Genomic DNA, 27,143 nt, shown 5'->3' with positions numbered 1-27,143 from the left:
GATCTCAGCTCACTGCAAGCTCCGCCTCCCGGGTTCACGCCATTCTCCTGCCTCAGCCTCCCGAGTAGCTGGGACTACAGGCGCCCGCCACCGCGCCCGGCTAGTTTTTTGTATTTTTTAGTAGAGACGGGGTTTCACCGTGTTAGCCAGGATGGTCTCGATCTCCTGACCTCGTGATCCGCCCGTCTCGGCCTCCCAAAGTGCTGGGATTACAGGCTTGAGCCACCGCGCCCGGCCGATACCTTGCTTTTCTTTGCAATTCTCTAATTCCCAAACGGAGCATCTTTTGTTGCCCTTGTGTATGAATTCCCTCCTCAGAGAACTGCAGCCTAACACGGTGCTTGTGGGCAGAGACTCTGCAGCCTTTTGGCCTGGGTTTGGGCCCTGACTCCCCCTACCTTCTAGCTGTGTGACCTTGGGCAAGTCACTTGACTTTGCTTCCCTTTCTTCACCTGTACAATGGGGTAATGACAGTACCTATACCCTAAGCTTGCTATGACAATGAAAGAGCTAACATTTGTTAGGTGTTTAAAATAACACCCGCCATATTGTAAGAGCCATGGTAGCATTTTTATCTTGTTTTTTAGAAATGGGGTCTCATTCTTTTCCCCCAAGCTGCAGTGGCGTGATCATGGCTCACTGCAGCCTCAAGCTCCTGGGCTCAGGAGATCCTCCTGCTTCAGCCTCCCAAGTTGTTGGGACTAAAGGTATGTGCCACCTCGCCCAGCTAATTTTTAAAAATTACTATTTTTGTAGGGACAGGGTCTCTCACTTTGTTGCCCAGGCTGGTTTCAAACTCCTGGCTTTAAGCAATCCTCCTGCCTCAACCTCCCAAAGTATTGGGATTACAGGCATGAGCCACAGCACCTGGCCCATTTGTTACATAAAAGATTAATGGCCCTGTCATGGACTTTCACGTTTTTCTTCCATTTTTTTCTTCTGACTTAAAGGAGCTCTTTCTTGTGTTTGGATACTAACTCTTTAATGACAAAATACATTGCAAATATCTTCTCCCAGTCTGGGTCTTGCCTTGTAACTTTTAACCTTTTTTCAGTTACACCAATTTTATTTTGTTTTGAGATGAGGTCTCGCTATATTGCCCAGGCTGGACTCAAATTCCTGGGCTCAAGGTATCCTTCTGCCTCAGCAACCTGAGTAGCTGGGATTAAAGATACGTACCACCACACCAGCTTCAGCTTTTAATTTAAATATGGTGTGTTTCAATCTGTTTTTTTTTGAGACAGAGTCTTGCTCTGTCACCCAGGCTGGAGTGCAGTGGCACAATCTCGGCTCACTGCAAGCTCCGCCTCCCAGGTTCACACCATTCTCCCGCCTCAGCCTCCCGAGTAGCTAGGACTACAGGCGTCCGCCACCTCGCCCGGCTAATATTTTTGTATTTTTAGTAGAGACAAGGTTTCACCATGTTAGCCAGGATGGTCTCGATCTCCTGACCTCGTGATCCACCCACCTCAGCCTCCCAAAGTGCTGGGATTACAGGCGTGAGCCACTGCACCCAGCCTTTTTTTTTTTTTTTTTAAATAATTTTTGCTTGTGGTCCTTGTTTAAAAAATTCTACCAGGTTTTTTTTTATTTTTGAGATGGAATCTTGCTCTGTTGCCCAGGCTGCAATGGTGTGATCTCGGCTCACTGCAACCTCCACCTTCCAGGTTCAAGCAATTCTCCTGCCTCAGTCTCCCAAGTAGCTGGGACTATAGGTGTGCACCACCATGCCTGGCTAATTTTTTTGTTTTAGTAGAGATGGGGTTTCACCATGCAGGCCAGGCTGGTCTCGAACTCCTGACCTCGTGATCCGCCCACCTCGGCCTCCCAAAGTGCTGGGATTACAGGCGTGAGCCACCGTGTCCGGCCCCTAATTTTTGTATTTTTAGTAGAGATGGGGTTTCACCATGTTGGCAAGGCTGGTCTCGAACTCTTGACCTCAAAGGATCTGCCTGCCTCAGCCTCCCAAAGTGCTGGGATTACAGGCATGAGTCACCGTGCCCAGCCATAAACATGTATTAAAACAACCACTGAAGCACCCGTTAGTGTTTGTCATGTGCTAAGTGATTTACATGCAAAAATTTTGTCTGAAACACACAACCATAGTATAGGTTAGGTATTACCATTGTTACCCTACTTAATGAATAAGAAATCTGAGGCTTAGAAAGGGCAGGCAACTGTCTGAGGGGAACAGATATAAAGTCAGCAGGACTCATAGGCAGGTTGTTCAGACCCCAGAATCTCTGCTGCCATTCCTGAGACAATCAGGACACGTCCTGGAGAGGACCAGGCTGGACACGCTAAGTGCCCTAAGAACTCAGAACCAGGGAAAGGGCACAGTGCTGTGGATGGCCCCAAGTGGCAGGCCAAGGCGGAGTCAGAGTAAGTGAAGAGGCACAGATGAGGGGCTGCCTGACTGGAAGTCCTGTGGTTAGAGGAGGAGGGAGAAGATCCAGAGGGTGGGGCAGGGGTGCAAATGTGCACACACACAAAGGTTCTTGCCCGGAGGTGTGCCATGAGGAATGTGGTGCTGTCCCGGATCAGCACAAGTAAACAAGGAAGGCCAGGCAGGAGGTCCTATCTCCAGCCAGGTGGAACAGGGTGGGAACAGAGGGAGCAGAGAGAGAAGAGTGAGCAGGAGAGGCTGTGATGAACCTGTCCCTCACCAGCAAAGCCATCTCTGTCTTGTGGCTGGCGGGGACTTTCTCCTGGGCACCTTGGTAAAAGACTAGTGATTAGTTAGTTACAAGCTAAGCTGGGCTGAGAGTGGATGTAAAGGCCCCAAATTAGCTGTTACCTTCTCTGGGAACTAGTACAAAGTGAGCTTTTCATCTGCTGAAATGCTGTTTATGAGGCAGTAAAATCCAGAGCCAAGAGGCATGAATGTATCCTGGTTAGGGTAATATTCTCCTGGGCAAGCAGCTGTGTGAAAAAATGCTCAGGAAAACCATCTAAAAAGGTAGACAGGCTGCATTGGCCGGGAATCGAACCCGGGCCTCCCGCGTGGCAGGCGAGAATTCTACCACTGAACCACCAATGCTCCAGCTGGCAGAGATGTTTTTAGTTGAGGCCACGAACCACAGGATGGAGTGGTTCCTTTCCAGCGGGCTCAACTTCTTGCCACATAAGCAGAAAGGTGGCAGGGGCTGTTGGGTTCTAATTTAAAGGAATAGGCACTGCCCTTTTTTTTTTTTTTTTTTTTTAAAAATTCAGATATAATTCATATAAGATTTCACATAACAAAAAATTCACCATTTTCCAGTGTTCAACTAGGTATAGCACATTTACGAAGCTGTGTACCCATCACCTCTATTTAATTCTAGAACATCTCCATCACCCCAAAAAGAAACCAGGCATCTGTGAGTAGCCAGTCCCAATTCTCCTTTTCTTCAAACCCAGGCAACTGTTACTCTATCTTCTGACTGTGGCTGAAGAGGCACTGTGAACTTCAAAAAGAGCAGAAGGGGAAGCTGTGTAAGTTCTATGATCTTAACTATGTCTATATACTAAAAACTGGAAAAAATACGGCAAAATTTGAATACTCATTGCCTGCTGGGGATAGTCTTGTTTCTTTGCATTTTTCTCTCCTTTCCAAATTTTCTAAAATGAGAATTAGAAAACAAAAATCAAACACTCATATTTCAGTGAGAGGTCATAAAATATGTATCCCCGAGTCTTCCAGTTTCTCGCAGTAAAAAAGCTCCTCCCTTTGAAGGCCCACACTAGCTTCTCTCTCCAAGTTAACTTACTTCTCCAAGTTTTCTTTTTCCAGGAGCTGCCAAAAAGCTTGCAGCTGCTGCATTGGCCGGGAATCGAACCCGGGCCTCCCGCGTGGCAGGCGAGAATTCTACCACTGAACCACCAATGCTCCAGCTGAGTGCTGTTCTGCCTCCAGCTGTTTTGTTGCTCTGGCTCACAGTTGTGCTGGCACGGCTGTAACCTGACACCTGAGATGGGTCCAGCATGGACGGCTGCTGGATTTTACCAGCCAAACTCATGGGAGGAGGTGGGACATGCATGCCTGACATTCTGCTCAGCTGTACAAAAGAAAAGTACATGAATGGCAATGGGAGAATTCTCAGCAATTCTTTTGGCTCCTGTGGGCAGGTTCCAGACCTTACTCTGTTATCCTTAAAGATCTAAGTAGGTTATACCTCAGTTTATTCTCTGGCTGCTTCGGCAAAGGAGGACATCACCCCAAAGCTGATCAGTGACCTCTTGGTGAGGACAGAGACCCAAGAAATATGAAAGCATCAGGGTTCCAGATAACATTTGGAGTCAAATTCCAGATGCCAGTCGGCATAAATGTGTTTTTGTTTTGTTTTGTTTTGTGACAGGGTGTTTCTCTGTTGCCTGGGTTGGAATACAGTGGTGTGATCATAGCTCACTGCAACCTCTGCCTCCTGGGCTCCTGGGCTCAAGTGATCCTCCCACTTCAGCCTCCTGAGGAGCTGGGACTATAGGCACGCACCACCACACCCGGCTAATTTTTTAATATTTTTTTTTAGAGATGGGGTTTTGCCATGTTGCCCAGGCTGGTTTCAAACTCCTGAGTTCATGCAGATTGCCTCAGACTCCCAAAGTACTGGGATTACCCAGCCTAGTCATAAATGTGGTTTCTTATAATGTGGTTTTCTTTACCTTAGAGGTAAACAAGAAAATTATGTTAGAGGAGTCTGAAAGGAGGGCAGAGCAATTTCACTTTTTAAAGGCACTTATTTGGGCAATAGAATTTTCAAGTACAGAATCAATCGAAGCTAGAGTTTTCTTAACCCTCCCACCCTGAGAATGACCCGCATGGTAAAGGCAGCCAGGCTTCTGGGTGGCTGGATGTCTACGGCCAAGAATCAAGTGCTGAATCCTGGTACTCCTCCCATACATCAAACCTTCCTGCCCTGAAAACTATTTCCTACAGCTGAACCCAGGAAAAAGATGACGTAAAGGCTTCATGGTGTTTGAGGCAGTAAGGGTTAAGATCATGGCTGCTGGAGACAGCCTGCCTGGGTTCCAATCCGGTTCCAGCCTTCACTAGCTGCGTGTGTGTGGCCATGCCGCTCAGCTTCCCCGTGTCCTGTCTGCAGAATGGGGGAGAACCACCGCTGCCACTGCGCTGGGTTGCTGCTACAATTATGTGAGTGACATATTATATATGTCCTGGTTGCTTAAGTGAGGCTCCAAGGCAAGTCCCATGACTTCTGGCTTCCCGGGCCCCCAACAGGAGGTGAGGGGTAGGGGTGGAGTCTACTCACCACTGGCTGTGCCCTCCTGCTTTGGCAGGGCATCGTCAGGGGCGGGCTCTGCCTGCCTCTGCCCCGGTCTCAGCTCATCCGGCTCGTCGTCCTCGGGGGTGACCAGCTTCATCAGGCTCTGGTTGCACACGTTGGCCACCTCTTTGATGCCTGAGTCCACTGATGTAAGGCGCGTCATCTGGTTTGGATGCCTATCCCTCCAAATCTCTTGCTGAAACGCGATTCCCAGTGTTGGAAGTGGGGCCTGGTGGGAGTGGTTTGGGTCATGGGGGTGGATCCCTCACGAATGGCTTGGTGCCCTCCCCATGGTACTGAGTGAGTTGGGTGAGTTCTCCCTCTATTATTAGTCGTGTGGGGGCTGGTTCTTTCAAAGAGCCTCCCACCCCTCTTGCTCCCTCTCTTGCCATGTGACCTGCTGGCTTCCCCTCCCCCTCTGCCATGACTAAAAGCTTCCTAAGGCCTCACCAGAAGCCAAGCAGATGCTGGCACCATGCCTCCTGTACAGTCTGCAGAACCAGGAGCTGAAGGAACCCCTTTTCTTTATAAATTACCCAGCCTCACGTATTCCTTTATAGCAACACAAAATGGGTTAATATAGAGTGGTCCCAGCCAGAGGCGGCTTCTCTGAACCTGGTTTTCCTAGTCTGGAGCTCAGTCGTCTCAGGGCTACGTTAGGCAGACAGGCTGTCCAAACTGAGTCCCTGCTCTCCTTGCCATACTGGTGCCCCTGTGAAATGTGCCTATTTCTTCTCTTAGGACCCCTTCCTAAACCCTCCCACCAATGGGATTTCCCCAGCCCAAGGTCGGGCAGTGTGAGCTCAGAGGGTTGGAACTTTGGGGCCCGGGAAAGCTGCTCCAGATCTGCAAGTAACCAGGCAAGGTTCAACCCCAGGTCCCCGGCTTTCTCAATCCATGTTTGGCTCCACCTCTTTTTCCCAAGCTGCTAGGGACTATGGAAGTGTGATGGATCCTAAGAGAGCCCCCAGCCCCCAGTGCAGGGTCCCTCAACTTCATAATCCCTTTGGGGCTTCTCTCAATTCTTCTCTCCCAGAGCAAAGGATACTTTTCTTGCGGTCATCGTAGGCCAGGCAGGGCAAGACAGCAGTCAGGATCCCAGAGGAGTAGGGCAGCATGACGCGGCCCGCCAGCTGGATGAACTCCCGCATCCAGCACATGGCTGTCAGCTGGATGAGGTCATCTGGAAGGGGAATCAGGGGGTTCAGAGGGGCCAGCACGCGCAACCCGAGTGCTCCCTCCCACTGACCATACACATGGGATGGGGCTGGCGGCCTGTGGAACCCGAGTGCTTGACGGCTTCCAGCCTCACCAATACTCTACTACCTATGTGCTTTGCCTTCCGAAGGTGGAGACACAGGCTGGGACAGAGCTACAATCCTGTGCTAGACTGTAAGGGCAGCTGCATCCCTGACCCTCTGCACTGGGACTCTGCTCCTCCTCTCATCAAGAAGTGGAATTAACTTCTCCAGCCCTTGAATCTGGGTTGGCCTTGCTTCTTTGGCCAATGGGATGTGGTGGAAGTGATGATGTGGCTGGTTCAAGCCTAGGCCTCAACAGGCCTTGCTCACTTCTACTGTCTTGGAGTCCCACTGATACCATATGAGCATGCCCAGGCTAGCCTGCTGGACGACGAGACACGTGCTGTCCCCATGGTCCCAGCATACCATGAGCCAGACAACTAACTGCCAGACATGAGCGAGGCCACTGTGGCCCATTCACTCCAGCAACCCTACAGTTAAAGCAGGTACTTGACTGAGCCCAGCCAAGCCTGGCCCAAGTGAGTGGAACCACTCAGGTGATCCACAGACTCATGGTAAGTGACTGTTGTTTTAGGGAATGATGTTTTGCGGTGGTTTGATACTCAGCAGAAGTGAGCAGATACATAATCCCAAGCTCTATGCATTTCAAGTCTCAGGGCTAAGGCCAAGTTCGCCAGCAAGGAAACCTCCAGATCTTACTTCACAGAGGCCACACACACCAGGTGAAAGGACCTCTGTGCCTCTGCGGTGACAGAACCCAGACCTCCCTCTGAGAGACCTGGCGCTCCACCTCTCCCAGGGCCTGGTGTCACACTGGCTAACGCTCTTTCTAGGAATCTCTCCTACCCCCTCACTGAAGCTGAGATGGTGAAAGGTGCTTCTGCGGAGGTGGCAGTGGCAGTGGCAGTGGCAGCCGTGGCTGTGGGCCCTCCCCCCACACTCACCCGTGGTCTGGCAGTGGATCACCAGGATGTTGGCCATCTCAGCAAACTTCACACTGGAGGGGTTCTTCTTAATTTCTTTTAAGAATTCTCCAAGAACAACCTCACACCTATAAACAAGAACAGGAAAGTGGAAACAGCGAGAGTCAGCCAGGGCTGGAGAAGCCTCAACCAGCCCCATTTCCGTGCTGGGTCAGCCACCCAGAGGGCGGCTTGGCTTCTGGACCTGTCACATGATCATTTTCAGATGCTGGGGATTGATGGGCTCTTGGCTCCTCAAAGCGAGAAGCACAAGAGCCAGGAAAAAGCACTAACTTCCTGCCCTCCTGTGCTGTCTGTCTGTGGGCATGAAGCACACGGGCACAGCCAGGGGTGGCAGCAGGTAGCAGCTTCCTGCCCCTCACTCCACTCACATTTTGCGAATCTCTTTGCCATTGTCGCCCAGGATCTGGAAGAGTCCATCCAGGATCTCCGGCAGGTAATCCAGCAGGTTAATGTCTGGCACCGACTCCAGAACCAGGATCTGACCAGGGGAAGGAAACAGGAGGGGAAGTCACACTAGCTCCAGAACCCTGTCTCCCGCTCACCAAAGCCTCTGGGACTGGGCCGTGGGAAGGGGACCCTGCTGAGACCACACTGCCCTGCAGTGCAGGTGTCCCATGGGGGAGGAGGGTGCTGGCAGGGACAGCCAGCATTTTTTGTTAAATGTGCAGGGGAATGGTAATTTGACTCTAAGGAAATTCGGATGCCCAGGGGAGAAGGGGATGGATGGGGAAGGACAGACAAGGCTAGAAAAAGTGAGATTGCTGAAAGTAGCACTGCTGGCTTTAAAGAGAAACCCGGGTGTTTTCTGGCACAAGGAAAGAACTGAACTCCCTTCAGGGACAACAAGAACTGGACCCCTTTAGGGCCAACATGGTGGGTTTCAGGGGCAAAGCTGAATGAGGCATTTTTGAATTATCAGGTGTTAATGGCTATTCGAGGGAGAGCATGTAGGGTTCCTATAGCCAAAGGACCTGACAAGAGTGTGCTAGGGAGCAGATTTTCCAAACTGGAGGCTGGAGAAACGGTGTCCGGTCAGGCCTTACCCAGGAGATGATGAACTGCCGGGCATACTGGTTGTTGGAGTAAATCCTCTCTCGCAACAAGGGGATGAAGCTCACCAGGTCAAACTTGTTGCTCTCAGTCACAATGTCCTGTGGATCGGAGGAAAGTGAGCTGCTGAGAGCCTGAGACCAGGGCTGCCTGACATCGCTGAATCACTGGCCCAGGGCTGGCTCCAGTGCTCAGGCGGCCACCGAGGAAAACAGCAGATTCCAAGCTAGGCCTAAGAGGTCTCTGGAGTATTCATCCTGTCCCAGTCCATGGGACACGCAAAATGGGTAGAATGAAAGCAGGAATCAAAGTAGAGAGAACCAATTGAATGGCAAGACCCTACTCTCTGTGGTCTGGATGGAATGCCCAGGCCCCTGCTGTCAGAGCCAGGGTGGTATGGAAAGTGACAGGCAAGCTTCTCTGCTTTAGGTGGCGGCAACAAAAGGGGACATTTCAGGTGATGGCACAGTTCTGTATTTGATAGTGGTGATCAAGCTCCATATTCTTGTCATAGAACTGCACACCAGGGAGTACATGTAAATTTAAAATTTATTTTAAATTCAAGAAGAACATTCCCAATGACAGAATTTCTAAGCTGTACAGACAGATGGGAGAAATAGATTATAGCAATAAAAGTGGGGACGAAGTACAAATACCTTTAAAAGGCGGTCTAGGAGCTCAGATCCGCTTTTCACATTGGGGTCTGGGTCGGCCGCCAGCTGCAAGAGGCACAGAGAGGGGAGGGACACAGAGGCGAGGGTCACGGTCGGATGCAACACCAGGGATTTCCTGCAAACCCGCAGCTGGGGCCTTGGTGCAGCCCGGAACATCCAGCAGGCTCCCCTTTCAGTGAACACATTTGAGAAGGGCTGGGAAAGTGGGAGTGGGGACAGTGGAGTCGGTCGATGAGCAGATTCAGGAAATACCCTTCTGTTCAGGGACTTCTCCTATGACCCGCTGGGGTTCCTGTTCCCTGTCGTGACTAGGTCACGGGGCCGCTTCCCGTCAGCCTTCCCCAGGGGTTTCCAATCTTCAAGCGCTGGGTCCTCGTTCCACTCCTGGAGGAGGGGACAGGGTAGCTGCAAGGCTGACACTCTAGAAACTTCCATGGCATTCTGCAGGGGCAGCAGCATTGCAGGGCTGCTCTGCGCCTGGGAGGAGAACTCCACTATGCTGCGAGAGGCATGGAGGAGAGCATGAGCTTTTTCTGGGGCACTTATGAGCTAGACTAAGCGTGGCCCTCCCTACAGGGGAAGTATGGTCTGGGTGACGGCTTCAGCACCATCTCCTTCTACCAGGGAGGCGAGTGTTTCACAGACTATCAGCTTCTCCCCTCTACTGTGTGACAGACTGATACTTACATCAAATGCCATCAAAATGAATTAAAAGAGAAATGAAAAAAGGTATAAACGCAAATCCATTAAAAATGATTAGATTCAATAGACAATAAGTGTCCCTTGCAGCCACATGCTTGTTTCCTCTGCCTGCATCTGGGAAAAGGGGTCCAGTGTTCCAGAAGGTCAAGTGAAGTGGGTGAACCAAGCGCAGCCCAGCGAGGAGGAGGAGGAGGGCGGTTACCTTGCTCAGCCCGTCAAAGAGAACGTTGAAGTGAGGCAGCACAGCGCCCCGGGCCACCTTGACGATGTTGTAGAGGGCCTCGCAGGCATAGTAGCGCAGTCTGCTGTCTGCATCATTGAAGCAGGTCAGCACTGGCTCGATCAGCTCCTTTAGGTAGAGTCCTGAGTCCTACGAGGGGGCAGGAGGAATAGAAGACAGATCAGAATGGGTCAGAGCCCAGGCCCTGCAGCCTGCAGTGCCAGCTGACATCCCACCTCCCTTGGAGGTGCTCAGGCCTTTGTGCCAGAGCTGGACTCAAAGACCCTTCCCAAGTCTGCTACCCAGGAGAGGGCCCACGCCTAGGGGACCAGGCTGCCAGGCCGCAAAGCCAGACTTGCTGGTCTCAGGTGTGGACAGAGTGGTAATAAAACACAGGTCTGCAATGCCCTGCTGGGTCTTGAGAGGGAGGGCATCTGGATGGCTTGGTTAGCGTCAAGGCCGGGACTGGTATGTCTGTTCCTTGAGTGAAAGGCCCACCTTGCCCAGTGCGATGGAGCAGGCGGCCAGGCCGATGAGGCCCCCTTTCCGGCTGTGGGGGTGCTGAGACAGGGCAAACTCCTGGGACAGGGTCTGGATCACATGCTTGATTTGCACGGTATTGTTCTGGGCCACGAACTCCCGGACCAGCCTGGAGAGAGAGGAGAGAGGGGCTGTGGAAATCAGGCTACCTCTGCTGTGGCCTCCAGGGCCTGGGGCTGCAATGAAGAAGGGAGATGACCTGTTTGGAAAGAGGAATTGGGAGATGGGCGTCTCAGGGCAGGTCTCAGTTCTGTTGCTGGCTGAGCCATGGTTGTTTCCCTATTCTGGGTCTCAGTTTCCCTTTGTGTACAATGGAATAAGGAACAGTGGTGCTAGCTCACTTCTGCAAATCTCAGAGAATGCAAATGAATGTGTCATTGGGACCAAAAAAGTACAATGCATCATCAGTTGATCAACTGTCTTTATTCAACACTTACTCAGCTTTCCATCCGTGCATCTCAGAAACCCTCTGCGTCTGAGCTACTATTTCTAGGGACGTTGCTGGGACACAGGCCCCAGCGTAATGGGTAAGATTCACGTGCAAACAAATAGTTGTAGCAAAGTGGCGCCAGTGATATCACAGAAGCAAGAAAATGCAATGAGCTCCGTCTCCTTGGGCCGTCCGGGAGGGCTACAGGGAGGTGCCAGTTGAGTCAGATCTTAAAAACAGTAACAGGGCCGGGCGCGGTGGCTCAAGCCTGTAATCCCAGCACTTTGGGAGGCCGAGACGGGCGGATCACGAGGTCAGGCGATCGAGACCATCCTGGCTAACACGATGAAACCCCGTCTCTACTAAAAGATACAAAAAACTAGCCGGGCGTGGTGGCGGGCGCCTGTAGTCCCAGCTACTCCGGAGGCTGAGGCAGGAGAATGGCGTGAACCCGGGAGGCGGAGCTTGCAGTGAGCCCAGATCGGGCCACTGCAATCCAGCCTGGGCGACAAAGCGAGACTCCGTCTCAAAAAAAAAAAAAAAAAAAACAGTAACAGGCACTTTCCAGGTAAAGAAAGGAAGGCAGGGCACCTCGGGCATAAGGAAGAACCAGGCCAAGACCACGCAAGCTGACATGGCATATCTGGGACGGGACGAGGGTTCCAGCGTGTGGAAGGAGTGGCTAGAGACAGGTACGGAAATGATGAGCTGGTGGAAGTTTTCCAGCAAGGGATGACACGCTCAGCCCCATGTTCCAACTGGACATCGCCGGTGGTGGCTTGGAGAAGCAGGGCTGGGGCAGGCATGGGTTTGACGGGAGACTGATGCTGGGGACGTTCAGGAGAGCACTGTAGCTATGGGGTAAGGAGGTCCTGAAATGTGACTGAGGCAGTCGGAAAGAGCAGCGGGGAATGTTTCTAGAATTAAATGGAAAAGCATTAATAGCTGATACAAGAGGGGAGAGGAGGGTAGGGTAGACGGTGTCCCCAAGGTGTCTCCCTGGGCAGTGACGCTGGCGGGGAGAGGAGCAGGTCGGAGGGAGGCTGCCTTTGTGGGAGGGAGCGGCTGCTGGTCACCCAGGGAGGATGACTCCCCAGGCAGGCTCTGCCCCGAGTGCTGGAGCTGAGGGAGGCCTGACCCCACGATAGACTAGTCTGTTTTCAGAGCCCCATGGACACGAAGGCCAGGCCTCTGCCCTCCCAAAGCTCACAGCATCTCTGGGGCGACAGGTCTCACATGGCATGTGGTGGCAGGATGCCCCAGATCACTGATGTAGAAGAGGCAGCTGGGGTGGTCAGGGAAGTTTGCCTGGAAGTGGGATGGAGCTGGATCTTGAAGGAGGCAGAAGGGAAAGAAACGGGCCTTCCTGGCAAAAGGAGTCCTGTTAGCAGAGGTGAGGATGCGGAAGTAGGCACCCTTGTCTGGGGCCCCAGAGAACAGAACAGCAGCGGGATGGGCTGCTGGTGGTAACCTGGGAATCCCCAGTTAGAAGAATAGATTTCATGTACCAGGGAGCTGGGCGTATGAAAGGCTGTCTTAAGGAGCCTGGAGATGCTTGCGAGATGAGGACAGGAGGCATGAGGGATGACACTGGTGGAGCCACTGAAGGTGGAAAAACGGCAGTCTAGAGACTTCAGACTTGAAAAAGTAACTGCAGGCACTCTCCCTCCTTGCTTTGCATCCAATCATGGCAGTTATCTTGCTCACCTGTTCCACAAATGGGGTCTCAAGTTGACTTGAAGAATTTTAAGAATAATCATGTCCAAAAGGTGTCCATTAGTCTGTGTGGTTCCAGCTCAGGCACTTTCTACTAATCAGAGCTAGGACTTTCTAGTAATTAAAACCAAATGTGCTGTCCTGTGAGACAGTGAGCACTCCTGCAAAAAGGCTGTTCAAAGAGGGACCAGGCAGTGGTTTCATAAAGATTTAATACAGCCAATCACATGGAGCACCCATCAGGCACCAGGCACTGTTCACCCAAGAGGTGACAAAATAGGTCTCGCTCTGGGCTGGTGGACGTTGGAGAGGAGATGGGTGCTTCAGGAAGGAGCTGTACAAGTGGCCTGTGAGTTGCCACTTGCTTTGATCTTTATGGGGATGGGACTGTGGATGAACCCACGGCCTCTGGACAGAAGGTGAACTCCAGTTCATAGGCCCCAACTCTCAAAGCAGTGTACTAAGGCGGGGCAAGGATGGTTCTACATCAACTTGTCTGGTCTCCCAAACTGGACAAACCAGCCAGGTGAGACCCAATCATCTGTCAGAGTGCCTAAGTATTGACAGAGACAGCCCCTTGCCAAATGCCCTGCAGATGCTCTAACAAACAGCTGGAGCATTGGTGGTTCAGTGGTAGAATTCTCGCCTGCCACGTGGGAGGCCCGGGTTCGATTCCCGGCCAATGCAATGCAGTGTTGCTTTTCCTGCCTTTTCCTGGCCAGTTTTCCTCACAGAGACATCCTGCTAGAGGAGCTAGTCAGTCTCTCCAACTACACGAGACCTGCAGCAGCCAAGGGTGCCCACAAATCTGGAACCACACTTCCCTGCTACATGTGCACATGCGAGCTGCTGGGTTCTCCAGAGAAGTACTCTCTATGGCTGTGGAGCCATGAACTTGATGCCTGCACCTTAAGGGGACTCCTGTTGTGCTGTCCTCAGCCTTGGCCAGTCTTCCACAGGAAGCTGGCATGAAACCTGAGAACAGTAACACAGTTTAACACAAGACTAAAGGCAGAATGTGGTGGGAGGACTCAAACAGCAGAGGGGAAAAAGTCCCCCAAAGTTTTAATATACTTTTGCTACCAAGAAAGACTCAAGCTTTGGTTTCTGTTGCAAGGTCTGAAGGCAAATCAACTGGACACACACACGTACACCCTCCTGCTTCCTGCCTTCTCCCTCCTTTTCTGCAGCCTGAGCGCTCCATTCCTGCAACTGTGCTGATGTGGCAGCATCAGAGACTGGCTTCATAGTCTATGAATCAACTTACACGCAAGGAGGGACAGGAATGGGGTTAAAGGGAGGTGCACACACAGCTGCTAACATCTGGGTATGGGTGGTTCAGTGGTAGAATTCTCGCCTGCCACGCGGGAGGCCTGGGTTTGTTTCCCGGCCAATGCAGCAGCAGAGCTTTTATTAATCCTAAGAGACTGAATTTGGGCTTTCACACTGCCTAAAGAATTTATAAATCCACTCTGAGAACTGAGAATGACTTGTTTCTAGTTGGATTTCAAATGTCTTTGATGAAAACACTTATTTTCCTAAATTGTGCAAAGATCTAGAACCTGGTCTCCTTGTTCTTGAAGAGTCCAGGATGTGGGATGCACCCAGGCCCGCTAGAGCAGCTGTGCCTCCCCACGCCTGCCCAGACAGCCTGCCCAGGAAGCCAGGACATGTTTCCGCTTGGTACAAGTTACAGCGCCACTAGGAGTGGGAGTGGGGACATCCTCAAGGCTTCAGCAAAGGGTCCAAAGGAAAGCCAACCTGCACGGCAGCGCAGGCCACCCTGAAGCCACCTCCTCTCCTGTCTCCCTGTTTCAGGTCACAAACATTCCCCGAGCAACTGGAGAGGGGACTCCTGTGTGGCAGCCAGTAGATGCGAGCTATTCCCTGCCCCCAAGGAGCTCTCTGCTGGGGTGGGAAGAGGGCTTAAGGAATACTGTGCAAACAGAAAAAACACTTGGTCAGAAGAGTATGAGGTGAGCCGGGGCAGGCTGGAAAGACAGCGATCGGTGTCTGCCAGGCAGGGATGTACTAGGGCTCTATAAGGGTCAGCATTGCAGATGGGTTTTGAAGGATGAGTAGGTGTTCGTTCTGGAGCTGGTGAGGATGAGGCTGAACAAAGGCTCAGAAGAAAGAGAAGCAGACATTTGATTTGGCAGAAACAAAAGCCACGGGTGACAGGGTTGGAAAAGTTGCTCCCAGTCATGCAGCGAGGGACCCTGGACACTTGGCAAAGGGACTGGCATTTAGCCCCGGTGGATGTGAGGAGCTACAGAAGGCCATGAGCTCGCGAGTGGTGTGAACTTGAGGAAGGGCAGTCTGCACCAGCGGGTGGTATGGGTTTGAATGGCATGTAGGAAGCTTTGAAGTGTATGAGGAAAGTAGCTCTGATGTCGGAGTGACAGCCTGCAAGAGTAATAGGGCCTCCTGAGGGAGGAGACGGGAAACGTGGATTTCTGTGCTCAGCATTCCCTCCCCACCCCTCATCTTCACAAAGAGCAAATGTGTCCCTGCTTGGCACCAGCTGGAAGGCCTCCCCCACCAGAGTCCCACTAGGACTCAATTCAGAGCACCCCAGGCCACTACAAAAATGACAGCCCATTCAGGCCCTGTGGCCCCAGGAACTCCAAGTTTCTACTGTCTCCACCCCTGCACTTAAGGGTAGAATATTCTTCATCTCCAGGAAAACAGGCGTCAGGCAGACAATGGCTGGAGGGAAACCCATGGAACCTGTCCTCACCAGTATGTCAGCCTGGAGAGCACCGGGTCTGGGGTCAACCCTGGGCCACTGGCAGGAAGAATCTGTTCCACGAATCAAGCCCACCCTCCTTATCTGACACTTGGGACAAGCAAAACAGGGACAGGCCGACCTCTGCAGCCTTCCTGCCGGGCTCCCAGCACGGCCTTCTACTCCCGCCAGGCCTGCCTTCTTACTGCGCCCTGCCTGGCCCACTGCTGCACCTCCCATCTACCCACTCTCTAGAAAAGCTCCTGGTCCCTTCTACATTCTACCCAGTCCTCAAAGTTCAGCTCAAATCCAACCCCCTGCCTTTCCTGATGATCCCACGAAGTGAGTGCAGAAGGACTCAGGACCCCTCATTCTGTGCCCAGCAAACGTGCTGTGGAATGTCAGCAGGTAAATTCCTTCTAATTCCTTCTCATGCGTGATTCCTACCTCCACAACTTTTTTTTTTCTCCTTTGAGACAGAGTCTCGCTCTGTGGCCCAGGCTGGAGTGCAGTGGCGTGATATTAGCTCACTGCAGCCTCTGCCTCTTGGGTTTAAGCAATCCTCCTGCCTCAGCCTCCTGAGTAGCTGGAATCACAGGTGCCTGCCATCATGCCTGGCTAATTTTTTCTATTTTTAGTAGAGATGGGGTTTCACCATGTTGGCCAGGCTAGTCTCAAGCTCCTGGCCTCTAGTGATCCATCCACCTTGGCCTCCGGAAGTGCTGGGATTATAGGCGTGAGCCACCATGCCTGCCCCTCCACAAGTTCTTGAAAAAGTACTTGAGGACTGGCACTATGCATCTGCATCTCTAGCACTAGGCCTCTCTCCGAGTCCAGAACTTTGCGTGCAGTAGGTGGGTAAACACTTGTCAAGACTGGCAGAGGTGACAGGCAGCTTGAGCTGCAGGGAAAACCTGGGGCAAAACCCCACACTGCCACATTGGTGACATGGGAGTGCTTTGCAAACCCAAACCTAACCTGCGGGTTAATCAATATCGCATTTGGACGGTCCTCGCCCTCTTCTCTTATAGTCCAGGTTAGCAGGACCAAAAGGCACTATTACTAGGACCCGAAAATGCACACCAAGAAAGGCTCAGGTCACGAGGGCTGTGGCTAGTGGTCGGGGAAAGGTGCACAGGCTTGGATGATGCCTGAAGGGCAGCTGAAGGCGTGCTCTAACCCCTCACTAGGTGCTCCAGAACTGCCCTAGTCAGCCTGCCTGTGGTGTGGTCTCTACTTCACAAGGCAAGTGCAGAGACAAAAAAAGCAACTACAAGGGGAAGCAGAGTAAGTGAAGTTGAAAACCTGGGCATTCCCAGTTCCAGGTTTAGTGTCTCTTCAAAAGACCACACTATCCCTCCTTTCATCTACAGGTTGCCAGCCAGAGGTGGGGGTTCTGAGGCTGAACTAGCTTTGAAGTTAGTATCTGGCCCAGAAACTCTCACGATCACAAATCCCCGGAGACCTTCACTAATGTGAAGGTCATGGACATTGCTGTCTTACACACCAGAGGACAGAATCCACTTCTGCCTGGTTTCCTCCAAAAAGTTCTGAAGAACCCTGGCTGCAGAGGTATCCTCTAGACACTGCTCAGAGCCTGGGTTCTCAGCTGGCCAGTGGCATTGCAGGATGGCAGCAACAACCATGCCCCAGAAGATACAAGCCCCAAGCGGGGCTAGCGTCAAGCTCTTGATGCCACCCTCCATCTCTCAAAGACTGCCACACTGACTACCCACTCCCCGATAGGAGACGCAGCCACGGACGGTGCAAGACACATCTGGACTTTCACGAGCCACGGGAGAGCCTGGGGCCACCCTACACAGCCACAGGACCCCTTAGCTTAACTCTGTACCACAGAACGGTGACGGTCACAGGAGACTGTCACAGGTCATACGAGGACGATTGAGTTGACCACTTCCTAAGCACTCATACTCTGCTGAGTATTCCAGGGGCCAATTATTCCTTAGGACACCTCCTTCTGTAGCTATTATTATTTCACTCCCATCTTCCGGATCTGAAACAGTCATAGAGAAATCAAGCCCCTTTCCTAGGGTCACGGAAGGTCTGAACCCTTGACTTCTACCAAGTCCATATCCTTTCAACTATGTCACAGTCCCTCCCTCCCATCTCCCTAAGCCACTTCAGCTGCAAACCAATTGTACCGAATTACAGATGGCAATTCCCTTGTGCAGAACTAAGGCCCCCAAGAGAAATGTAGCTTTCTCTACACATTTCCCCACAGTGCTCGGTCATCGTCAAGGCATTCCTCCCACACACAGGGAGTACAGATGAGGCGCCTACTTGAGATGTTTTGAAATGAGGCTCTAGCGCTGGTCTTCTGTGAACGTAGGAAGAGAGTAAGTAACCATCAGCTGAGCACTTACTACTTGCCAGGCAATGTGCTGCATGCTTTACACACAGGGTCTAATTGAAACCTTAAAAGTACCATTATACCCATTTTACAGTCTGTAGAAACTGAGGCTCAGAGAAGTAAGAAACATACACAAAGTCATGCAAGTTGTAGATGATGGATTTTAAAATCCAATCTAGGCTTTTCTAACCCCAAGATCTAAAATGTCATCCATTATGTTACACTAGCCCCTCCCCAAACAGCACAGCTACTACCAGTTGGGTGCCCACTGTGTGCCAGGCACGTTGCATTTGTGATTTCGTTTAACTGCAATCCCATGCCATTTGGTGATGGCCCCATGTCCCAACCTCTGTCCTAGGTGGCAGAGGTTTTAGCCACTGAACTCAGGTTCCCATGTGTTCAGAGGGAATATCCTCAGCTGCAGGTGGGTTGATCATGACAATGACTTCAGAGGGCTTTTAGAGAATTAGATAATCACATTCTGTGCTCAGTACTGCACATGCTCAAGTAACAGTATTAGTGCAAAGTCAGAATCAGAGACAAGCTGCGATCTTATACACACCACACGAGGTTGTGTTCATTCCATAAACGTTGGCTGGGCACCCACTATGCTCCTGGCTCCAAGACGGATGTAAAGATAAACCCACAGGTGACATTTATTCCTGGGATGTGACACTTTCCGCATGGACTTGGGGCTGCTGCCTTTTCCCCCCCGCAAGTCTAACCATCCATCCCAGTTCTCGCTGCAACACACCACACTCAGATGGCATATCCAGGCAGCAGCGTCCTGAAGAGGATCTGGGTCAACATCTCGGCCAGTTGCTTTGCCGAGTGTTTAAGTAATTTGGTTTCTACTTGTTAACCAGTCTCCAAAACTGAATGGGAAAGCGGAACATGCGTCCCCGAGGAAGGGCTCACGACCTTCTCTGAAAAGGCCTAGGAATGAACTGGTAAGAAATGAGCAGATACGATGTAGGAACGAGCACGTACTGAGCATACAGTGGATCCAACCAGTGGAAAAAACTACAAAGGAGAAGCAAGAGTTGGTGACAGCAGGAGGCTTGTTGCGATCTCGGGTGACAGTAGTTGTGACCACTGAATAACTGCTTCCCTCAGACTGTAACAAAACAGCACTAATTTAAAAATTGGGACACAATTCACATGCCATAAATTCACTATTTTAGAGTGCAGGTGTCAGCAGTCTTTTGTATATTCACAAATTTGTGCAACCATCACCACCATCAATTGTAGAACATTTTTTTTACCATTCCCAAAAGAAACCCTGCACCCACTGGCAGTCACTCCCCATTCCCCCGAATCTCTTCCCCCAAGCCCTAGGCAACCCTGAGTCTACTTTCTGTTCCTACAGATTTGCCTATTCTGGCCATTTTATATAAATAGAATCATACAATATGTGGCCTTTTACGGTTGGCTTCTTTCACTTAGCATAATGTTTTCAAGGGGCTATTTTTTTTTTAGATAAGAAAACTGAGGCACAGAGAGGTTAAACCAGAGATCACAAACTCAGATGCTCACAGGGGCCAGGCAGGAGATATAGGGGAAAGCCCAGGAGGTAAAACAGGCTCTGGTTAATCTGCCAACAGGTGGCAAAGCTCCCGCCAATTTGCTTTGCAGGAATGCGGGCCACATCTCCCAAGTCTATAAGATAATCCAGAAACCTGAATTTCACTGTGAAATTTCTCAATTTAAAATACTTTGTGATTCAGGCCAAACCAAACAGGTCTGGGTGTAAGTCACAGCTCCTAGGGGCCAGCCTGTGACCCCGGGATTAAACAATTTAAACAGGGTCCTACTGCTGATAAACAGCCAAGCTAGGTGGAATTCTGACCTGCACTCCAAAAATTACCTTGAGTCACTGGGTAATAAAAACAGTTATGTGTCATATAAGGACATTTTGGTCAACAACAGACTGCATATTCCACAGTGGTCCCGTAAGATGATAATATTGTATTTTTACTATACTATTTCTATGTTCAGATATACTGGGGTACACACATACCACTGTGTTACAATTGCCTAAGTATTCAGCAGTCACATGCTGTGCAGGTTTGTAGACTAGGGACAATAGGCTCGACCATACGGCCTAGTGTGTGGCAGGCTGCACCATCTAGGTTTGTGTGAGTAACTCTATGTTGTTCACACAATGATGAAACTGCCCAACACCACACTTCTCAGAATGCATCCCCCTTGAAGCGACACAGGATTCTGGCACCTTCCCCACAGAGGTGGTAGGCTCCAAAGAACCAGGTCAACCTTTACCTGTTCAACTTTCACCTGTTCACAGAGCTCCAGGGACTTGCCTCCCCCACAGCCAGCAGGCAGGGAGGCATGATTCAGGAGCTCTGCTCCAAGCAGCCCTCCCTGGGGCTTTGGGCTCTCAGGGGGCATGGCCTGGGCCACCTAGCAGGGCATGTACGTATGCTGGCTTTTGAACTCCAAGTTCAAAGACAAGATCAGGTGCATTCAGGGAGGTAGGACCACAGACGGAACTCAAAGCTCAGGACCACTAGAGATGTGACCATGAGTGGCGCTGTCTCTCCCAGCCAGCAGTGAGACAGTGGGGGCCCTGCCTCCATGACGCCTTGCAAAGCGAACACCCACCACACTGATCTGAGTGCCTGCTAGCATTTCTCCCCAACGTCAGACTCCTCTGGGAAGACAGCCTAGCATCTTCCCACCCTTTTCATTACGACTGATCAATGACTATATTAAAACTGAAAACCACAAAACCTGCAACAGCCATGATAAAAATGCTAACCTGACTGCCTTATCTTATAGGAAATTGTGTGGTCCTGTGGGAACAAGAAGGTAGGGGCAAAAGTTCTCCAGGACTTCGCACAACTGTCTCCCAACATTTAGCCAGTTAGTGTGGTCACTTAACACCACACTGGTGGTCTCAAGATTCTGGATCCGGGGGTCCTTCAGTTGAGGCAAGCATCCATCTCTCTGCATTTTTAGTGCCTGAGAGGCCTGTCATCATGATACAATCCCCTCTTATTAGTGGTTTTAACTCCTCACTGGAACACCATAGGCAGGACTGGCTCTGTCACCCGAGCTCTGGAGAACTCAAAGTGGCAGCTAAAACCACTGTGGAGAATTTCAAGTATGAAATTCCTTTTATTCTAAGTATGACCCCTTTTTGGTAGGGAAAACCAGTCATGCAGTGGGAACGTCTTCTGAGACACATGAACCTGAGTTTTCTAGCTAGGTTCTAGCTATGAAACCACGGGAAGATTACTTAACCTCAGCGAGCCTGTTTCCTCACCTGTGAAACGGTGTAACACCACCACGTTCACAGGGCACCCATGCAAAATAAATGAGATGAGGGGTATACGATGGCCAAATAAAAGGAAGCTTTTCTATATCCTCCCAACCATCCAAAATGGGGCAGACAGCACTTTATATACGTGCACTCTCAGGCTTCACTATGATCACTGTGATAGTCTGAACAGTCCCTCAACCCCCAGATTCATATATTGAAGTTCTGATGCACAGTGTGATTGGATTTGGAGAGAGGGCCTATAAGGAAGTAATTAAGGTTAAAAGAGGTTGTAAGGGTGGGGCCCTTGATTCTATAGGATCAGTGTCCTCATAAGAGGAGACACCAGGCTGGGGCAGTGGCTCATGCCTGTAATCTCAGCGATTGCTTGAGGCCAGGAGTTCAAGACTAGCCGGGTATGGGGGTGTGTGCCTGTAGTCCCAGCTACTTGGGAGGCTGAGGTGGGAGAATAGCTTGAGCCCAGTTCAAGGCCGTGGTGGGCTATGATTGCACCACTGCACTCCAGCCTAGGTGACGGGGTGAGACCCTGTCTCCAAAAGAAAAAAAAAAAAAGAGAGAGAGACACTAGAGCTACCACCTCACCCTCCCTATCCAAAAGAAGAGGTCAAGTGAACACATATCACACATGTGAGAAGGCAGTTGCCTAGAAGCTAAAAGAAGCCTCAGGATGAAACCTACCTTACAGGCATCCTGCTCTTGGATTTCCCAGCCCCCAGAACTGTAAGAAATACATTTCTGTTGTTTAAACCATCTAGTCTGTGGTATTTTGCTATGGCAGCTCCAGCAGACTAATACAACGTATTCTATCCTCTGGAGCTTTAATCAAACCTTACCATGATGGCTGCCCTCAGGCCAACAAAGACGCTGCGGGTTAACTATTTGATCTGGGAAAGCCAGGGGCAAACCTGATGAGCGGTTAGTGCTTCAGCCTTCTACTAACACCTGCCAAGTGCTGGCAAGCACTGAGCTTACAAAGATGATATGAAGGCATGGATCCTGCAGGAAGCTCACAGTCTGGCCAGGGTGGTAGATTTAGAACAATGACAGTAGAGTTGTACTCGTTTTCTATTTGCTACGGTAATAATTACCACAAATTTCGTGGCTTAGAATAATATAAATTGGTCAGGCATCCTGGCTCATGCCTGTAATCCCAGCACTTTGGGAGGCTGAGTGGGAGGCTTGTTTCAGCCTAGAAGTTCAAGACCAGCCTGGGCAACATAGTGAGAACCAACCTCTATAGAAGAAATTAAAAAATTAAAAAAATTCACAAACAACGCATGTATTACTATGGGTCTTACTGAGCTAAAATCAAGATGTTGGCAGGCTATGTTATTTTCCGGAACTCTAGGGGAAAATCCATTTTCTTGCCAGCTTCTAGAGGCTGCCAGCATTCCTTGACTGGTGGTTCCCTTCCATCTTCTTCTTTTTTTTTTTTTTTTTTGAGACGGAGTCTTGCTCTGTCGCCCAGGCTGGGGTGCAGTGGCCGGATCTCAGCTCACTGCAAGCTCCGCCTCCCAGGTTTACGCCATTCTCCTACCTCAGCCTCCCGAGTAGCTGGGACTACAGGCGCCCACCAACCCGCCCGGCTAGTTTTTTTGCATTTTTTAGTAGAGACGGGGTTTCACTGTGTTAGCCAGGATGGTCTCGATCTCCTGACCTTGTGATCCGCCCGTCTCGGCCTCCCAAAGTGCTGGGATTACAGGCTTGAGCCACCGCGCCCGGCCTCCCTTCCATCTTCAAAGCCAGTGATGACAGGGTAAGTTTTCTCACATCACATCACTCTGACACTGACTCTCCTGGTTAGGGTTACATCGGGCCCACCTCGATAATCCAGGATAATCTCTCTATTTTAAGGTTAGTGAGTAGCAATCTTAATTCCCCCTTGCCATGTAACATAACATATTCACAGCCTCCAGGGATTAGCATGGGGCAAATATGGGAGGCTATCATTGCCCCTACCAAAAAGTGGTAAGAGCAGTACTGACAGATGACAACTATGTGATATACATATGTTAGAAATAATTAGGGCAATTATATAACAATTATCTCTCTCTATATATATAGTTTATAACAATTGCAATGTGCCCACTACTACACTAAGTACTTGATATGGTTGGATCTGTGTCCCCACCAAATCTCTTGTTGAACTGGTGTTTCCAGTGTTGGAGATGGGGCCTGGTGGGAGGTGGCTGGATCATAGGGGTGGATTTCTCCCGTGATGACGAATGGCCTAGCACCATCTTCTTGGTGCTGTTCTTGTGACAGTGAGTGTGTTCTCAAGAGAGCTGGTTGTTTGAAAGTGTGCAGCACCTCCCTGCTCCATCTCTTTTGCTCCTGCTTCTGCTCCCGCCATGTGAGACGCCTTGCTCCCTCTTTGCTCTCCATCACGACTGGAAGCATCCTGAGGCCCCAGAAGCAGAAGCTGCGATGCTTCCTATACAGCTTGCAGAACCGTGAGCCAAATAAATCTCTTTTTTAATAAATTACCCAGTCTCAGGTATTTGTTTATAGCCGTGCAAGAACAGACTAATAGAGCACTTTACAACATTAGCTCAAACAAGTCTATGCATATTATTATTATTCTCATTTTACAGATGAAGAAATGGAGGCACAGAGGTTAATTAGCTTGCTCAGGGTCACCTAGTGAGTAAATGGGAGCCTGGACCCCAGTTCCACAGCCTGCTCTTAAACACCATGCCACGCAGCCTCTCAGGAAATAGGGTATCTTAAAGGGGCCACTTACCTAAGAACAGGACTAAGCACTTTTATTTAGGAAGCACATGAACTGACTCATTTACACTACACAGAAAACTGCCAATATTCGGACTCTTCTTTTATTGGGCATCTGCAGTCTGATTAATGAGAGATTAATTAATAGTCTGTGTTTGTTGCGGGTCACTTTGACCAGGCCAAATGAAGAATATATTAAAACATACAATATCCTATGTGTACCTGACACAGAGAAAGCGCTCAGACACGCAAAATGCTGGTGCAGCACAGATAAATCAGTATCTGTCTCTACGCAATTTGTGAAACACACATTCTGAGGAAGGCATCAAACTAACCAGCCATTCTTCATTCTAAGCACGACTGGAGAAGGCTGGAAACAGATGAGCGGGTCTTTGAGGCCAGTGCTTCTCAAACTTTAATGTGCACACAGATCACCCAGGGATCTTGTTAAAATGCAGATTCTGATTCCATAGGTCTGGAGAACCTCTAACAAGCTCCCAGATGATCCCGATGCTGCTGTCTGTAGGTCATGCTTTTGAGCAGCAAGGTCCTGAGCCTGCAATGTTATTTTTCCACCGAAAATGTATGGTCATTCATTTATTTGGACACCAACTGTCAAGTGCTGCCAGGCTAGGTGCTAAGGATAAATAAAACAGATACATAAACAGAACTCTCTGCTCTTAAGGAGTTCACAGTCCAGTTAAGGCACTGGTGAATTTCTCTAAATTCCACAAATCCAGGGCGATGTCCAATACAAAATGAACTCTATCAAAGACAAAACCCTTACAGAACTGTCTGCAGAGTGAGAACAGATACACAGGTTGTGCTGGAAGCAACAATAATATTAAGATGAACACCTCTCTCTTCAAGGACTCAACAGATGACTCAAGCTATAATAAAACCAGATATTCCCGAGAAGCAGAGTGGGTGAGGGACAAAACTAGGTGTCAAGGCAACTTCAAAGCCAACAAAACTCCATGGACACGGAACCATGTCTATATATCATCTCTGGATCCCTCTATTCAGTATGGCAATGTGCAGTAAGACTTGCTAGCATTCGTGACAGTCAGGTATAAACAAAAAGCTATATAAAAAGAGCAGTCAAGAAAGTGGTGTCCCATGAGAGAAGCAGCTAGATGGCTGTGGACATATTGAGCATGAGAGCTGAATGGAGGCGGGGTGGGGGGTTTCTTATCAAGGTCCAAATCCTTTAGTCGAGGAGGAAACTAAAATCCAAAGCAACACTTGGATTACAAGCAGCAGTTCTCAACTGGGGCAATTTTGCTCCTTCAGGGGACATCTGGCAATGTCTGAAGACATTTTTGATTGTTACAACAGATGAAGTGCTACTGGCACCCAGTGAAAAGAGGTCAGAGACGCTGCTAAAAATCTTGCAAGACACAGGACAGCCCACTACAACCAAAAATCATCTGTTCCAAAATGTGAATGGTGCAGAGGCTGAGAAACCCTGAGTTAAGGAATTTGCCCCAGGTTAAAGAATGAATGTCACACCATAGAACAGATTAGAGCAGTCCAACAGAGCATTCTGCAATGATGGAAACAGTCTATAATCTGTGCTCCCCAATATAGTAGCCAATAGCTACACGTGGCTATTGAACACTTGAAATATGGGTAGTGTGACTGAGAAACTAAAGTTTAATCTTTAATAATTTAAATTTATAATAGCTACACATGGCCAACGGCTACTCTACTGGACAGAACAGAACTACAATCTACCTTTTCTGCCTCCCAGACTGGTATTCTTCCAGTTTCACAGCCTGCTTCTTTCCACTTTTCTGAAATCACTCACTCACTTGACTTTAACACTAAGATTTGACTGGCAGAAAACCACCAAAAGTAAAATAATATTGCAGTTAAAAACCAAAACCAAAACCAAAAAACTTAATAAAACATCCCCAGTTAAACTTTCTTTGTTTTGTACATTGGGAAATAAAGAAAAGATCGCTGTTACACATGCATGTAACAAGACTGCAGAAGCAAGAAAGGTCAAATTATTTCTACTTCCATTTGCAGGGAAGGGTGTTATAACACAGATAAAACAAACAACTCTCTGAGCATTGAGATCACTAGGTTTCCGACCTGATTTCTCTACTTGGTCACTAACAGTCTCCTTCACTTCTCAGAAGCTGGGTAAGAAACCAGGCTGGTCAGCATCACCTGCAAATTCTCCGGCTTCTGACTTCTCTCCCATCACAGAGACAACTCTCTGATTTGCTGGTTTGGGTGGCACCGCACCGAAGACTCACTTTGTGCCATGCACTGTGCAAAGCACTACCCATACATGATGTCACTTCACTCTCACTGCAGCCCTTTGTGGCACCGGGAGGTTAAAAAGCTGGGACCGAATTACACAGCCAGTCAGGAGTAAACGGGGGACTCCTAGATATGGCTCCCAATCTGCTCTTAATCACTACGCTAAGGTAAGGGCCTAAAACCTGGGAAAATAACCCTGGCTAGGAAGGCGTGAGGAGTCCCCCTGAGGAGCAGAGCAGTCAGGGGCTGCATAGCCAGGGAGGGGTCCTTGCGGCTCTTACTTCTCGATCTCCAGCGCTGCCACCTTCCGCTTTTCGTACAGCTTGTCATTGAGGGCGCGCACGATGTTAGGCGTGAGCGGCGCGAAATCCTTCTCGGGGTTCATGGTGGCAGCTCGGGGAGCCTCGCGACTCCTTAGCCCGCGGCTGCCGGGGCCGCGCCGGGGCCAGGGGAGTCTGCGGCTCCGCTCTGTCCCCGGCGCCGGCGCATGGACCACGCCGCTCCGGGCTTGCCTGCCACGCTCCGCCGCCTCGCCCTGGAACCCAGGCCCGGACTCTGCTCCAGCACACCTGACCCTGGCCGCCTAACAACTCTCGCCCGGTACCAGCGGTACTCACGGGACAGCGGCCATGTTACTCGGGTCACATGACTCTATAACACTTCCGCTTTCCGCCGCGAGGACCCGCCCCTCGCCAGCCACGCCCCCACCGCGGCCCTCAGGTGGATTAGCCACGCCCTCGCAAAGCTCCACCTACACCGCGCACGCCATCCCGCTGCGCGCCAGGTAGCTAGAGTGTGATTTCAGACGTGCTTTAATGGGTGTGTAGCTCAACTGATGGCACGTGCTGGGCTTCTGTAGACGTTCGTAAGACCGAATGGGTTCTTGGAGTCTGAT

General features: G+C 50.2%; 1 protein-coding gene and 3 non-coding genes across 5 annotated transcripts in view; 1 reads left to right on the top strand and 3 right to left on the bottom strand.

Annotated features, from left to right (window-relative positions):
• Positions 1-26,909, bottom strand: part of VAC14 (Vac14, PIKFYVE complex component) — a 115,981-nt gene extending 89,072 nt beyond the window's left edge. The window contains exons 1-9 of one of the 2 annotated variants that reach the window (XM_025370637.1): positions 26,530-26,909; positions 10,657-10,807; positions 10,141-10,308; positions 9,219-9,281; positions 8,556-8,663; positions 7,881-7,990; positions 7,471-7,577; positions 6,313-6,447; positions 5,250-5,399 (exon numbers count right to left, since the gene is read on the bottom strand). In XM_025370637.1, the coding sequence (XP_025226422.1) occupies positions 5,250-5,399; positions 6,313-6,447; positions 7,471-7,577; positions 7,881-7,990; positions 8,556-8,663; positions 9,219-9,281; positions 10,141-10,308; positions 10,657-10,807; positions 26,530-26,633 (1,096 nt within the window). In that variant the 5' untranslated portion in view covers positions 26,634-26,909. The remainder of the gene's footprint in view (positions 1-5,249; positions 5,400-6,312; positions 6,448-7,470; positions 7,578-7,880; positions 7,991-8,555; positions 8,664-9,218; positions 9,282-10,140; positions 10,309-10,656; positions 10,808-26,529) is intronic. The other variant, XM_025370639.1, reaches the window with a different exon arrangement.
• TRNAG-GCC lies at positions 2,970-3,040 on the bottom strand. The gene has a single exon. It is a non-coding gene; the product is annotated as a tRNA-Gly (tRNA).
• TRNAG-GCC lies at positions 3,798-3,868 on the bottom strand. The gene has a single exon. It is a non-coding gene; the product is annotated as a tRNA-Gly (tRNA).
• Positions 13,461-13,531, top strand: TRNAG-GCC. The gene has a single exon. It is a non-coding gene; the product is annotated as a tRNA-Gly (tRNA).
• Positions 26,910-27,143: the final 234 nt, after the last annotated feature.

This window comes from Theropithecus gelada, chromosome 20 (assembly GCF_003255815.1).
Source record: "Theropithecus gelada isolate Dixy chromosome 20, Tgel_1.0, whole genome shotgun sequence".
Classification (NCBI taxonomy): domain Eukaryota; kingdom Metazoa; phylum Chordata; class Mammalia; order Primates; family Cercopithecidae; genus Theropithecus; species Theropithecus gelada.
Note: the sequence above shows the minus strand (reverse complement) of the source record. Positions and strands in the feature narration are given on the sequence as shown.